Raw genomic sequence first — 14,506 nt, forward strand, 5'->3', positions numbered from 1 at the left:
ATGATTGAAGCTTTTTCGAACAGACCAGGCCAAATGGATGGAAATATGTATGGTTTTGGCTAAAAACTGCTTTTCACTGAGTTGGCTGATGGGGAAGTGATACTGTCTCACAGGAAAAGGGGTTAAATAATGGTTCATGGTATTGTCATTTCTGTTTACTCCTTGGACCTAGAAAATTCTTGTTTTACCTTGAATGATACTGCTCATTGGACCTGTTTTTATGGCTGTATTTGCCTGAGATCATTGATGACATCAAAGATCATTTTTTTCCCAAACATTCAATTTTATTTATTTACAAGCCCAAATCTCTGCGTTATGAGGATTTGAATGTAGACCCTAGGGTCCTTCCCTGGAGTTACCGAACTTACCTCTAAAAGTTTTCATTATTACATTATGGCAAATTTTCAGCAGAGCTTGTAGGCAAGGCTGCTATACAACATGCAGGATGAGGGCACACAGTATGAAAGTGCAGTGGGACTTTGCTATCAAATTTAGAATGGGCTTTCACTCACTTCTGACAAGTGATACATATATATGTATATGAAATCAAAACATTTTATTCAAACAACTGCATTGTATGTTAAAGAAATAAGTTTGTTGGAGTAGACATGTAGCCATTGCCCTATTTTTCAACTTTGACCTGGTCATCCTGGGTTTTTTGTTTACGTTTTATGTTTTCACTATTTATTGATTAAATGCTGAGTGGGATATTCATTCAAGATTTTTGCAGTTCTTTTAGTATTTTAATCGATCTCAAATGGTTGAGAATATTAGCACCAAAAGCAAACAGCTTGCAGCATTTGGCAAGTTTACTGGCTTGTTTAAACTCTCTCACTTTCAGCGCTATGTGTATATGGTTAACATGACATATTGTTATAAATTCATCGAGAATACATCCTTCAGGTGAGTGTTTAATTTGGTTGTCTATGCAGAGATTTTGGAGATCTTTGTAGTTTCTCTCTGTAACTCCATTAGTCTTCATTTTGACACTAAATGATCCTCATTTGCAAAGACCTACCATCCTCAGTTATATTGCATATTTCCAGAAAAAGACTTCCATCTTCATAACTGACTGATAGACAAAGGTTACCAAAAGTCAAAAAATGTACAATTCGGTTGTTTGCATGAACAGTGCTCATTTAAACATTGAAATGTTAAAGTTGAAGTTAAGGATTCGGTCAATTTAATTCATTTTCTTTCTTCTTCCTACAGTATGGCTATTGCTTTGCCAAGTTTTAATCTTCATTACATGCAGATTCACAAATCAAACTTTGAAGATGGTAAGTTCGTATACTTTTTTATAGAAATGTAATTTGAAGTATTTTTATCATCATGACTGTACCATTAATTTCTTATTCACTTCAAAATGTTTTGAAATCATAACGTAGACTGATTCCTAATATTTAATTTGTGCATATTCCAAAGTGAAGATATTCAGAACAAGGAGTTGCAGACTAGGCCACTTAGAAATTTGGCCATAAGTTCAAGTTCATGACAGTTGTATAAAATGATAACTTTACCAGCATATGATCAATATTTTAGTTTAGATTTGAAATATATTTAATATCTATGGCTTAATGAAAGACATGTACATGGAATGTTCTAAAAAGACAGCAACAGCTCTCTCATCATATAAAAAAAGTTGATCCCAAGATAGGAAAACATGCAAATTTTTGAAATTTATGCTTTCTACCATAGAACGGTCGAGTAGTCTTCTAAATCCAGAAAACTCCAGGATTCTGATTGCACCATGGTAAGAAACTATAAAACTTTGTTTGTGAACACACCACCGCTAAGTTGAGGAAAGACAGGAGGGTTTATTGCAAAAGGAGAATGTAAACGCCAACAAAGTATAGAATAAAGCACAAGATGGAACGGCAAATATAAAGCAGTAAAGGGCATAGAACTATAGTGCCCTCGCAGATCTCAAACTAAATACTATCAAAACTTACAATACAAAAAAGTCAAAATAGAAGTAGCAAACTAACCTACAATAAAATATGAGCAAAATATATGGGAGAGGGCCCATTCAGTCAAGCAACCTAGCAACGGCATACAATGTAGGTGACCTTGGGGTCAAGGTCTGAATGACCTTGATGATGAATCCATCCTGAGAGGCCGCAATGTGGGAAAGGAGTGGAATTCCCGAGAAATGGGGGTCAGGATGGAATCCAAAGCCCGGACACCTGAAAGAAAGGGAAAAAGAGAGGAGGAGACAGGGGATGGTGGTGGGATAGGCTGAGCTGGTATGGCATGAACCCAGCGGCTGAATGAATGAATGAATGAATGAATGGGAGCGATGAGACAAAGGCTTGATTATGTAGTGTCGTGTGCAAACGTGGCTGATTGGCTGGGAAGGAGGATTGATAACAGTCATGGGTAGAAGAGCCGATTGGCTAAGGGGATGACAGTGAAGATGTAAGGAAGGCAGATAGCTAGGTGTAATCACAAAACACATCTGTGATAAAACACAGATTCCACTTTATTTGTGTGTACCATACAGTACATTTACTGCTATGCTCAAAATTTTCGCTGTCTTACTGTGAGAATGCCTTCACAATATATATTGAACATTATCACAAGAAACTTGTAAAACTCCATTTTCACAAAGAACTCTTAAAGGATCATGTGGTCTGATGTGGGATGTATTTGAATGAGCAGTCCAATATTTCCACGGAAAGCAATAGAGTTATGCCAATATTTGGTGGCTTTTGTGGTTTCACCACCATGGTTTGGCCCAAACCCATCGTTTTCAATGGTGATTGAGGACATATTAACAGGAAATATATTACCATTCCCTGCCCGTCGCATTTTGATTGGTCGAGCTGAACCACGTGACTGACCACAAATACACAGTAATGGTTAGTTTACATGCCTGTGAATATGAATAATAAGATCAACAACTCAAAGTATTGTAACTTTACAGCTGAAACGTAAATCATAATCAATCGCAAAATAAAATTGAACACGTGTGGGCTAAGTTGAGATACTTTTTTTCTGAAAACATCTCCGGATTTGCCAAATTTTTACAGCGCGCGTGACACTGCATCGAGTATTGCTCATTTCCGGGGCCCAGTTGATGTTCGCTTGGGAAATTTTCGCAACTTTTGACGGTTTTCTTGGGTTCGTTGATAATATAATGGAAATAAGAGACTCCCCCCTGACCATTAATGTTTCTTTATTGGCGCGGGCTCGAGGAAAGCCAAATTAACGGGCTCGGCAAGCCTTGCCTGTTAATTTTTGGCTTTCCTCTCGCCCTTGCCCATAAATAAACGTTAATGGTCAGCACGTCGCCTGTCTAAATGTTCTTTTAGGCCATCCCTGCCCCTACCTGTTTACAGTTCAAAGGAGCTTAGAAGTCGGAAGTTCAAGTTAGGATTTATTGAGTGTAACAATGACTAGAACACCTTTACTATAACTGCAGTTTTATGTCCCTAGTAGAAGATGTTGTCAAATGTGAGACTGAATGAATTCAGCAGTGAGAAGCATGCACATCAAATCACAAATCCTGTAACTCCATGCGTGTTTATCCTGTCCAAAGGCAATTCTGTGGTGGCCTCTATAAAAATGGCACTGAAGAAGATGAAATAATAGAGACCGTGAAAGATTTCCTGGCCACTCCTGGAGCACCTGTACCAGAAGGATGTAAGTATAGGAGTTCTAAAAATGTTGTATGTTACGGAGTAGTCATTGTATGTTGTTATTGTGATACACAGTGTGGAATCTGTGTTTTTCATTGCACTGAGAATGTGCCAAGTACAACTTGTCTTTGTGTGACAGAAATAAAGAATTGGTGAACATGTAGGGTGGTCAAAGTGATTGTGTATTTACCTGTATAGTGTACTGTCTAGATACATGTATTGAGTGCCGGTATGTTGTATATAGTTTTTAAATGGGTAATGCATTTATTTTAAAGAAACATTTAAGAGGAATAATCATGAATGTCAGAGATGGGAAAATATCCTTAAAAAATGGAACAGTATAAAACATGATTGTAAAATATGTCATGTCATATCACAGGAACAAATAATGTGAAACTCAGACATGCAGTCTACAGTAGTATGCATGATTCCTTTATGTTATTGTTGGCGATTGAGTGCACTTTCAAGATATATTTTTCAACTTGCAATATTCTACACTTCCCTTCTTGTATTCTGTGTAGTACACATTTTTCAAACCTGCAACACAACACAAAGTTTCCTCTCTCTGGCTTCGCAAAAGTTTATTTTTTTCTTCTCCATAGAGCTGACACACAGAATGACACCCATTTTGAGTCACAAATATCAGTAAATTTTAGTTAATTGATTCTCTCGACAAAAATTTGCAGGATCATCTTTAATTTTGGTATTGAATAGGAAAAAGTTGAAAGTTTCCTGGAGCTAAAATATATGTAAAACTTTTAAGATCATACATGTAGTAGACATACCCTGCAATGTCCTTCAACATTAATCTTTAGTCTCCAACCTGTAGGAAATTGTCTCATATTCTATACATTAAAGACAAGTGATGTCTTCACTTGCACATAAACTACTGTAAGTATGCCTAATTAATTACTGCTCATAACTGCCCGGTTCATTTCCTGAAATTATCTTACTAATCTTCCCAAGGTGATGAAGAAATGTTGAAGAGACTTCAGTTTGATTTGCAAGCGACGGCAGATTTGGAAGATGATGTGTGGAGCAGCAAGATCCATGACAGTAATAATGTGTGCGTACCAAGAATTGCTTTTCAATTTTGTTTGTGATATCATGCCAGCATGATTAGAACAGATTTTGTCACCTTTGATCAAAGATATGCATGCTGTAATGTAGGCATTTACAAGTGAAAATGAAAGCAAAATGTCCAGCTGGACTAAAGAATGGTACTGCCATTTTGTGTTACAATCAAAACAGTATCCTAGGGGGTTTACAATTAAAACAGTATCCTAAGGGGTATGTTTCTCCATCTATATCATGAAATGCTCAATAGCAACAGTGAAAAGAATTGTGCCAGCTTCCAAAATATTTATATCTCCTTAACTGGTGTCTTGCTGGAAGGAGCCCAATTTCCTTGCCTGGCATCTGGCAAATATTATCCATCTGTATTATCATGGCTTGTTTGATCATTCAGGTATAGCGTAACACAAAAAATGTCTCTTTTATATTTTGCAGGTTAGATTTTGAACTCTTACTTGTAGGAACAGTTGGGGGCCTGACAAGAATATTCCCTGCCACTGAGTGAGTAACTAGTCAAGAAAAAAAAATCTATACTTGATCAGCACTTTAACAGTCCAGGATCATTCGATAGACCCACTACAACATTGTACATTCAAATGTACAATAATGCTGTCAGAGAAAATTGATTATTTTATATATAGCACTTCTTTTCCATTTCAACGTTCTATTCATCTGACAACTTCATTGTAACTTTTTCAGCAATAAGGCCTTTAGATTTAACATTCCAATTAAAATCTGACGTAAGTGGTCGTAATAATCTTTTGCGCTCGAGGCAAAAGAAGAAAATTGCAAAATTCTTTTGTAAAAACAATTTGACGAGGACACTGACTTGAGAGTTGCATGTGCATACAGTTGTGCACGGGCAGTCCACAGTCTATGGTAACAGGCTGTGCTTAAGGGGGCACTGTACCCAACACAGCATATTTTCCTCAAAATCACTTTTTGCAAATATTCATTCAGATTTAATCAAATTGTTAACCCAGGATTAAAATATTGGTTTGGTTCACCTTTTAGCTTGTAAAGCAGTCATAAGTGGTGTGATAAAGAAGTGTTAATTGATGCAAATGTATGCAAATCACCCGATCTCCTGGCTTCTCTTTTCTCCTAATTTCAAGATTTCCAAAAAATTTAACTCCACTCTTGCTGGGTCAAATTGTCTGAAATTTTCACACTATGTTCTTTAAATGCTATATAACAAAAGAACAATCTTGTTTGGCAATAAATTTCTTACATTTTAAATAAGAGGCATTTTAATATTGCTAATCATGCTTTTCATCTTTTTAGTCCCCACGGACACCGTCCGGGGGGACTTATAGGTTTGGTCATGTCCGTGCGTGCGTCCGTGCGTGCGTGCGTGCGTGCGTGCGTGTGTGTGTGCGTGCGTCCGTCCGTTCACGCAGATATCTCAGAGATGCCTGGAGCGATTTCATTCAAACTTGGTACAAGGATTACTTCATATGTCATACAGATGCACGTCAATTTGTTTTTTGATACGATCCAATATGGCCGCCAGGTGGCCATTTTATTACGATTTTTTCATGTACAGAGCCATAACTCAGACATGTTTCAACCGATTTTATTCAAAGCTGGTACAAGGACATTGACCAATGTCATAGATATGCACATCAATTTGTTTTGTGATACGATCCAATATGGCCGCCAGGCGGCCATTTTGTTATGATTTTTTCATGTACAGAGCCATAATTCAGGCATATCTCAACCGATTTTATTCAAACTTTGTACAAGGACATTGACCTATGTCATACATATTCACGTTGATTCATTTCGTGATACGATTCAATATGGCCGCCAGGCGGCCATTTTATTACGATTTTTTCATGTACAGAGCCATTACTCAGGCATGTTTCAACTGATTTTATTCAAAGTTGGTACAAGGACATTGACCAATGTCATAGATATGCATGTCAATTTTTCATGTGATACGATCTAATATGGCTGCCGTGCGGCCATTTTGTAACGATTTTTTCATGTACAGAGCCATAACTCAGGCACATCACAACGGATTTTATTCAAACTTTGTACGAGGACATTGACCTATGTCATACATATACACATTGATTTGTTTTGTGATACGATCCAATATGGCCGACATGTGGCCATTTTATTACGATTTTTTCATGTTCTGAACTACAACTCAGACATGTATCAAGCGAATTTATTCAAAAGTATTTTTATCACAGACCTAATGAAGAGGACTCTATCCTCTCTGAGGACCTGTAAGCAAAGTACCCATTAACAAGTGGGGACTGTGTCATCAACGATGACTTGTTTTTTGAGTGTCAGTCCTTTCACCCTTGCCATATTAGAATGAGGATAGATAATGCAAAATAAAATATTCTTGTTTACTACACATACTCTTGTTTCAAGTGAAATATTACATTTCAGAAAATGGTATCAAGTTTTTGACTTACATTAATTTTTATTATTAACACCAAAATTGAAGATTTTTATCCCAAATATGCACCCCTTCATCCTCTGAGTAAACTATTACCATTGAACTATTGAAAATATATAGTATGGGGGGTTTCCTTGTCATCTTAGATGAGAAATTTTCCTTTGAACAAAAATGTTGGCAAGGTGCAGCTCCACCTTAATTATTTACAGTTGGATATGTATATAATTTATTGTTCATTCATTCAGATCTACAGAAAGTGCCAGCGAGACTCTGACAGATCCGTGGGAGCAGGAATATTATGAAAGATCGTTGTATGAAAAAGAGTATCTCATCTCTACATCATGTAATAATGGTAAGATGAATTAACTTTTAAATGAAAATCTCTTGGGGAAAACTGAAACTTTTGATGTGCATTGATATGTATAAGTTAAAGAGATTATATTTGTATATTCTGAAACAAGAACTGTAAGAGTGCAAAAAATTGGCATCATACCTAGGCATGTTACAATTCAACAGAATTGTGTGTGTAGGATACATGTATGTTTTTTCTTTACATGGTGCAGACCTTTATGCATAGATTACTTACCCGTAGAAGATTGGTCCAGTAACCATCAGGTTCACAATGTATGCATGTATGTTTAGTCTCTGGGTTTCATACATGTACCAAGGTTTAGCATGTGATTAGTATCTGAACTCTTTTAATGTCTTGGGTTTTATTTTTCAGCAAAATTCCGTAGGAATTACAACTGCACCACTTTGATGAGGGCCAGCAAATCCATCACACTGGAGAAAGAAGTGAAGCCGGCAGTGCTGGCTGCATTCTTTCAAAGGGAATCATTCAATGCCGAGTGGCTTGGCATTACAACACAGGTCAGTCCAACACAGAAGCTATCGTTTCATGTACAACTCCTCAAATATTATCATTGTATTATCCCTATTATGGAAAGCAGTAAAAGTTTTGCAAGTGTCTCATTTGTGCTTGTGTCTAACTGAAAACTATCCTTTTGTCTGGAATACATGTACCTGCTGGCTAATAACCTACAAAAATTTAGCCCATCCACTAAGAGAGCCAGTAGACTTCTATGAATATTATTGATAAAACCAAAGATAAAACATTAAAATAATTATCATTTACGAGTAGTACTGCTTAATTATCTAGTTTAAATGAACCGTGTGATTGATTTCATAACAAAGTAAAGGAAAACAAATAAGGTTGTGTATGATTTTACAAACTAAGGTAATGAATAATATATATACAAAGAGCTATACTGTATAATGATGAGGAGATGATGATCAGTTTTTCGCAGCTCGTTTTTTAACAATGAGAAAAGCACATAGTATCCATTGCATCATGGGAATGTAAGCAGGATTTCTGTTAAAATTTCACGTTGTCACAAGTCAGTTGCTTTTAAATAACGTTAGAGAAGATGTATGTATTGCATGCATTTACTTAGTCAAAGCATTCAGCAAGTTTGAAATATATCTGTTCTGATGAACAATACATTAAAAGTCAAAATGTTTTTCTCCCGGTCAAAAGCATCTAATGAATGTTATAGCTGACTCCGGTTTCGATTCCGTAAAATTTAAACACTCTCCAGATATTGGATTTCAATTTCTGCGAGAGTGGGCCGGTTTCAGTGTTTGCCCAGCAACACTGCAAATGCGACTGCAATATCTGCAATAATGGCGGAATGCTGAACCGAAATGTCAATTTTAATTTGCGAAAACAGCCTCTAGCCATTCATTCAGCCATGAATAAAGCATGCTTTCACAACAAAGAGACATTGAGCAGAATATTGAACAGATTTTCCTGCGTTCTTTATCAAACATTATATATTGGATTTCTATTTTGAGGATTGTAGTCAAGCGTTAGCCCTTTTTTCTGGGGTAATAGTGTCATTGACACGATATCATGTCCTCTCTACAATTAGTGCTTTGGTGGGACTTGTTCTCGAAGTTGTGAAGATGAGGCAAGTTGAATTAATATTTACTTTTCCACTCGACTGTGTAGGGTGCTTTTGCAAGATTTTCACCTGGAATAAATTAGTATTTGAAAGAGCTGCTTGTATTTCACTGCTTTCATATCCATACATTGACACAGTCATACATCTATCTATAGTCATTGGATTTTGGTCAGAAAACGATTTGGACTTTTGGTGCCAACTTGATTAACAATCACCATCTTTATTAGTCAAAGAAATTACATTGAAAGTCAACAATAGTTATAATTCATGAAGGGTTACCAATGTTTATATGAAAGACATAATGTATTTATGTATGAATGTTTCCATTGTGTTTGTACGATGCGCTGAATGGTTAACAGTACTGTATAACTTAATCACATCACTGTGAGATCAAATGATTGGCACAGCGAATGCTATGTCAAGTTGTCCATACTATACTCTTTTATATGGAGTGTGTTGATTGGTAACTTTTCCGACTTCTGTCAACTGCTCTTAATCTGGACAGGATTTGAACTGTTATCTACTTGACAATGGCGGCTTCCTAGTAGCTAGTGACCAAGAGGAACATGAACAATATGTGAGTACTTCTATTGGGTTTTCTGTACAAAGCTGTAATAAAACTGAATACTTGCATAAAGGCTTCCGTGTTTAAAAGGTTGCAAAGATACTCTTTAATGTCTGTTACCATGTCTGTATGTGTTTCAACATTTGCATAATAACGGTCCTGACTGATTAGCCATCACTAAATCACAAATTTATAAAAACGCCTTCCTACCTCACTCTGGCAAATAAATTTTCCAACATTGAATGTGGCCATTATGTTTGTACGCTACCACGAGTAAGTGAAATGCATTAGGATTCTATTATCTATTATTGCAAATCTGGACAGAATTGGAACCACCGTCTTGTTGATAGTGACTGTGGCTTACTGTTATTTTGACAGTCAGAAGTCAAAGTTTTTGCAGTTTGTTTATAAATGGCAAAACATTTTATTTGAAATACAGAGGAAAATTTGAGAGACATCTATTGATTCACAATCTTGACTAGTCATTCAGTGTTACTGATGGTAACAAGTTTTCTAATGAATCAGTGTGCACCCAATATTGATTGCACCGGGCCTCGATTATCAGCTTCCTTTGAGATTGTGCAAATCAATTGTGCAAATCAGACACCAAAGATTTGTTAGTCAGTGATTATGCCAATCTTGCCAACAGCTGTTTTGTGTATTTCTCTTCACAGATAGGATCATTCTTTGGGATAATAGAAGGGGACATTATGAATGATATGCTCAATAAAAGCATCTTTGGAAAGTGAGTCCTCTAGTATTGTTTCTTTGCTATCTGTCAGAAATGCAGCTTCATAAAAAATCCAGTCAACATTTTTTACTATCAGATTCAAACTCCCAAGCTGAAATACATGTACCTTCTTATCTAGACAAGAAGAAGACCTCCAAAATTATATCATACCAATATATTGATGGGGCAAATACAGCAACCTGATTGGTCGAGATGTGAAAATGATCGTGGTATATTCATAATATACCAAAGCTGGCACACGCGCGAGTTCTCGGCAGCAGTCAAAATCTTTTTTTGACGTTCCATGACAGAGTTTCAATATACTGTATGATATAGTAGCAATAAAGCACACCCAACGACGGTATATCATGAGATTTTGCCCAGGTCACGACATATATACATGTATGTATGAGCGACAACGAGTGCATAGTATATGAAGTGAATTGGTCAAAATCTCGTGGTGTACCGTCGCTGGGTGTTGTTTATTGCTGAATTATTCACCTACAGTGGACATTTGCTCCTCCTATGTAGATTAAATTATAGGAATATGATCATTAGATTTACATGTAATGAACAGATTGGCAAACCATTCGAAGAGCTGATCAAGTCAAGGGGAGTTGCATATTGCTTTGTTTTCCTTATCACAGGGTTGAATCCTATGATTATCAGGCGTCCTGTCCGAAGCTAGAGGAGAATACTGAAACAGCTGCAGGTGCTAGATCAATTAATGTGGTAAGTCCGTCCGTTTCTTACACCAGTTCTTTCTCAATTCTGTATGTGTCCGAAAAAACTTGAAACCAAAAGAAATGGCAAGTTTTTTGAAGGAGAAAGTTGGAATGTTCCATTTTTGCAATCTTTGAAATAATTTAGCCCTATACACTGACTGCATGTACTCAGCATTTTATCATAAAGTGAAAAATATGTGTATGTATATTATTGGATATGCCACATGGTATATGTAACTAATAAAGTTTCAATTTTTAGGTTAATGTACACCAGTATATCATTGTATAATTTTGAACTTTTTTGAAGTGTATTTTTGAAATGAAATTTCTTGTGACAATCTTGACTCTAGCTTTCCTCAGTGAAAGATTGACACATCTTGAAAGATCTTTCAAGAATTTTTTATTCTCTCTCCAACAGCCTTCACTTTCTCTGCCAGAAGCTTTGACCTTGAACTGGTGGGCTTCAAAAGCAACATGGTTTGTATTCATGCATACATGTCAACTTGTAATAATCTTTAGACTGTAGTAAAGTTACCAGGTTTCTAATGGAAAAAAATTGTTAAAATTTTTGTGCCATTTTCCTACATTGATATGTTTTTTGTTCTCTATCTTTCTTGTGCCTTTGTTTTAGCATTCTCATTCAGTGCTATGCACAGAGAAAGTTTATTTTCTGACAAAAGAATTTCATGTAACTTCCTTTCATATAATATATATGTATGTACCCACAAGTTTGAGTCTCATTGTTATCTTGATACTTTACAATTGAACAATTTTTTTTATGAGTACCTCTGTTCTATGTTGATTATTGAGTTCAAAATACCCCGACTTTTATTTTAAGATTTATTTTAAGATTTAGATAGAGAAAGGTTTACAGTTCCTTTGTTGAAAGTATGAGCAAAAATCTTCAATCTTTCAGTTCCTAAGTGCCTGCTACCTTAAAAGGTGATAATTTTAGAAACTTTCTGATCAAAGCAACAGTTTTTTTTACTGTAATGTTTCACGTCATTATTATGTAAATATATCTATTTTTGGCCACAGGGGATTTCTTCAGTATAGTCTTTACAACATATTGTTTTCACCGTGGTCGTCCACAACAGGTGAGTTGAGTACACGTTATGATTTTTTAGGGACACTTTTGCAGAATGATCCCCCAGAAAATCTTTAGAATTTATCAATTTTTATGAGGAAAACAATGTTATCGGACATCTTTAAGTGTTTAGTCCTTCATGTGTTCAAAAAAAAAGGTCAATGGATTCTTTTGCTAGATGATTTAATAAAATAAAATCTGTGGTTGTAGAAATCTGATTTTACATAATGACTTTTATTGCAAAATTATTCCTACAAGCATTACCCTGAGGAATGATTTGTGACATTTTGTTTCTGTGTGCTGTAGTTACCGCCCAAGAAGAAACCGAGGAAAACGTCAGCTGCATAAAGCTTGAAAAACAGTTTTACTTGAGCTCTTACATAGAGCAGCCCAACAATGAACTTATTTGCGCCAGCAATTGTTCCAGGTAAGCTACCCTCTGTCAGTCACAATCCAATGCAATGAAAATAGAAAATGCCAGGAACCTGTAGTGATCAAATTTCATTTTGTTTAGCAGTATTGAATTGCTGTGCTAACTAATAAGTCCATTGCTTTTCATTGCACAGAGAGTGGAGTGTCAGAAAAGTTCCTCACACCAATATGCTGCTAGTTGTTGTGGAGGCTGACTGCCCAGAGTGCCCACACATCATCGTAGACCAAGAACCGGAACGAGATATCCTTTCAAAATAATTCAAGGTCATTGTGGAATCATTCCTATACATATTTTATGGTCATAGTAATTTTTCAAGTTTCGTACATTTGAATTACTACCGGTAAGTGGGGTAGTTTACACTACATATGTATGTACATAGCTACATGTACAGTATATCTATTAAAACATTTCTGCAAAGAATCAACTTTCCTGCCCGTAGAAGTTTTATTCTGTTGAAAATAAGCGTAGAAGTAGTTGAAGTTGCACTTCAAACTAACTATAGTTGCTACATGTGACGTTTTGAGTGCAATGTGCCATCTGCCCTTTAGCCATCAGTAATCTCAATATCAAAGTCTTTTCATCAAATATCAAAATGATACCAATTATTTTCCTGTAATTCAGCTGTTTTGAACTTAACCTATTTCACATGTTCTTGGAAGTGTCTTTGTGTGAGCATCTCTCGAAAGCTTCATTTTGATGTGAAATAAAGAAACACTTTTTGTCCATACATTCATTTGCCATATGTGTCAGTCACTGGCATACAGAATCATTATATCAAGACTTTATAAATATTACTCATCTAGGTTCATTCTGGTACTAAATTGCTGTGTTTAAATGTAAAGTGTATCTCCTTGACAACGACCTCACTTTCAGGGCCTGACCCCTGTATAACCTCACAGAACCCAAGGTATAGACGGAGACCAGACTATTGCTATGCTTTTCATCCACACGTAAGTAACGCATTGTCTTCAAATTTTATGCCACCTTACAACAATTTAAATGCATAATTTTATCATGGTAAATCTCCAAACTTCAAATTTAGCAATGAGATCTAAATGTGCATGAATCTACATGTAAATGTGCATGATGCTTGATCTAACCACTGATCTAGGTCACACACTTTGTTATAGAGTGTACATATACATGTAGATGCATTACTCAGATTTTGTATCCTCTTTAAAGAACCCTGCATCGTCTCAAGATTTGTCATATTTCACACATCTCTTCAGTATTCAACTGAAGAAAGCAGTCAGAGTTTATGCATATACACATAGTTTACAGCTTGTATAGCAATTTTACCCTTAAAATGTTGACCCTCTGATGTTTCGTTCATTTTTTATTTCTCAGGAAAGTTCAGAAGACTGTGGTGGAGCAGCTAGTATATCAATATCAGTATTTGCAGTTCTGAGTCAGATTGTTGTAGTTTCCATAGCAATGCGGATATGCAGAGCAGTCTAGCATTTTGTATGCACCCTTCAAGCCTGTTCATCACCCACCTAGAATCCTTAGCAGTGCCACTGAAAAAAATTGCTATTCATATTTTTTTGTAGTGATATACGATGTCATGGTTTTGCAAAGTAGTCTTTGTACATGAGGAAGGGTTATTGCTAAGGTCAAAATATACATTTTTTTATGGCAAGAGATTGAAAGATTTTGTCTTGGAAGACAAATCTTCATGTGCAATGTACGTGTGTGTATCTTCAACCGAATGTTTCACTTTTACTTTACTTGCACACATTTTCCATAATTGTCCATTTTCGAGGGAACACTCACTTCCCAGTGAAACTGGACATTCTCTTCATTGGCTTTCCATTTCTTTCCAATTCCATTGAGGGAATGTACATCCTTCCGTGGCCATCAATTGAGCATTA

General features: G+C 36.1%; 1 protein-coding gene across 1 annotated transcript in view; it reads left to right on the forward strand.

Moving 5' to 3' along the window:
* The window catches only part of LOC139134447 (voltage-dependent calcium channel subunit alpha-2/delta-2-like), a 173,858-nt gene extending 160,966 nt beyond the window's left edge, over positions 1 to 12,892 (forward strand). The window contains exons 22-37 of the mRNA XM_070701308.1: positions 842 to 903; positions 1,213 to 1,280; positions 1,699 to 1,753; positions 3,542 to 3,645; positions 4,608 to 4,707; positions 5,151 to 5,216; positions 7,377 to 7,483; positions 7,856 to 8,001; positions 9,063 to 9,101; positions 9,601 to 9,672; positions 10,335 to 10,405; positions 11,038 to 11,122; positions 11,534 to 11,592; positions 12,154 to 12,212; positions 12,509 to 12,629; positions 12,769 to 12,892. Of these exons, the coding sequence (XP_070557409.1) occupies positions 842 to 903; positions 1,213 to 1,280; positions 1,699 to 1,753; positions 3,542 to 3,645; positions 4,608 to 4,707; positions 5,151 to 5,216; positions 7,377 to 7,483; positions 7,856 to 8,001; positions 9,063 to 9,101; positions 9,601 to 9,672; positions 10,335 to 10,405; positions 11,038 to 11,122; positions 11,534 to 11,592; positions 12,154 to 12,212; positions 12,509 to 12,629; positions 12,769 to 12,892 (1,338 nt within the window). The remainder of the gene's footprint in view (positions 1 to 841; positions 904 to 1,212; positions 1,281 to 1,698; positions 1,754 to 3,541; positions 3,646 to 4,607; positions 4,708 to 5,150; positions 5,217 to 7,376; positions 7,484 to 7,855; positions 8,002 to 9,062; positions 9,102 to 9,600; positions 9,673 to 10,334; positions 10,406 to 11,037; positions 11,123 to 11,533; positions 11,593 to 12,153; positions 12,213 to 12,508; positions 12,630 to 12,768) is intronic.
* Positions 12,893 to 14,506: the final 1,614 nt, after the last annotated feature.

The sequence above is a fragment of the Ptychodera flava genome, chromosome 6, assembly GCF_041260155.1.
Source record: "Ptychodera flava strain L36383 chromosome 6, AS_Pfla_20210202, whole genome shotgun sequence".
Lineage (NCBI taxonomy): Eukaryota > Metazoa > Hemichordata > Enteropneusta > Ptychoderidae > Ptychodera > Ptychodera flava.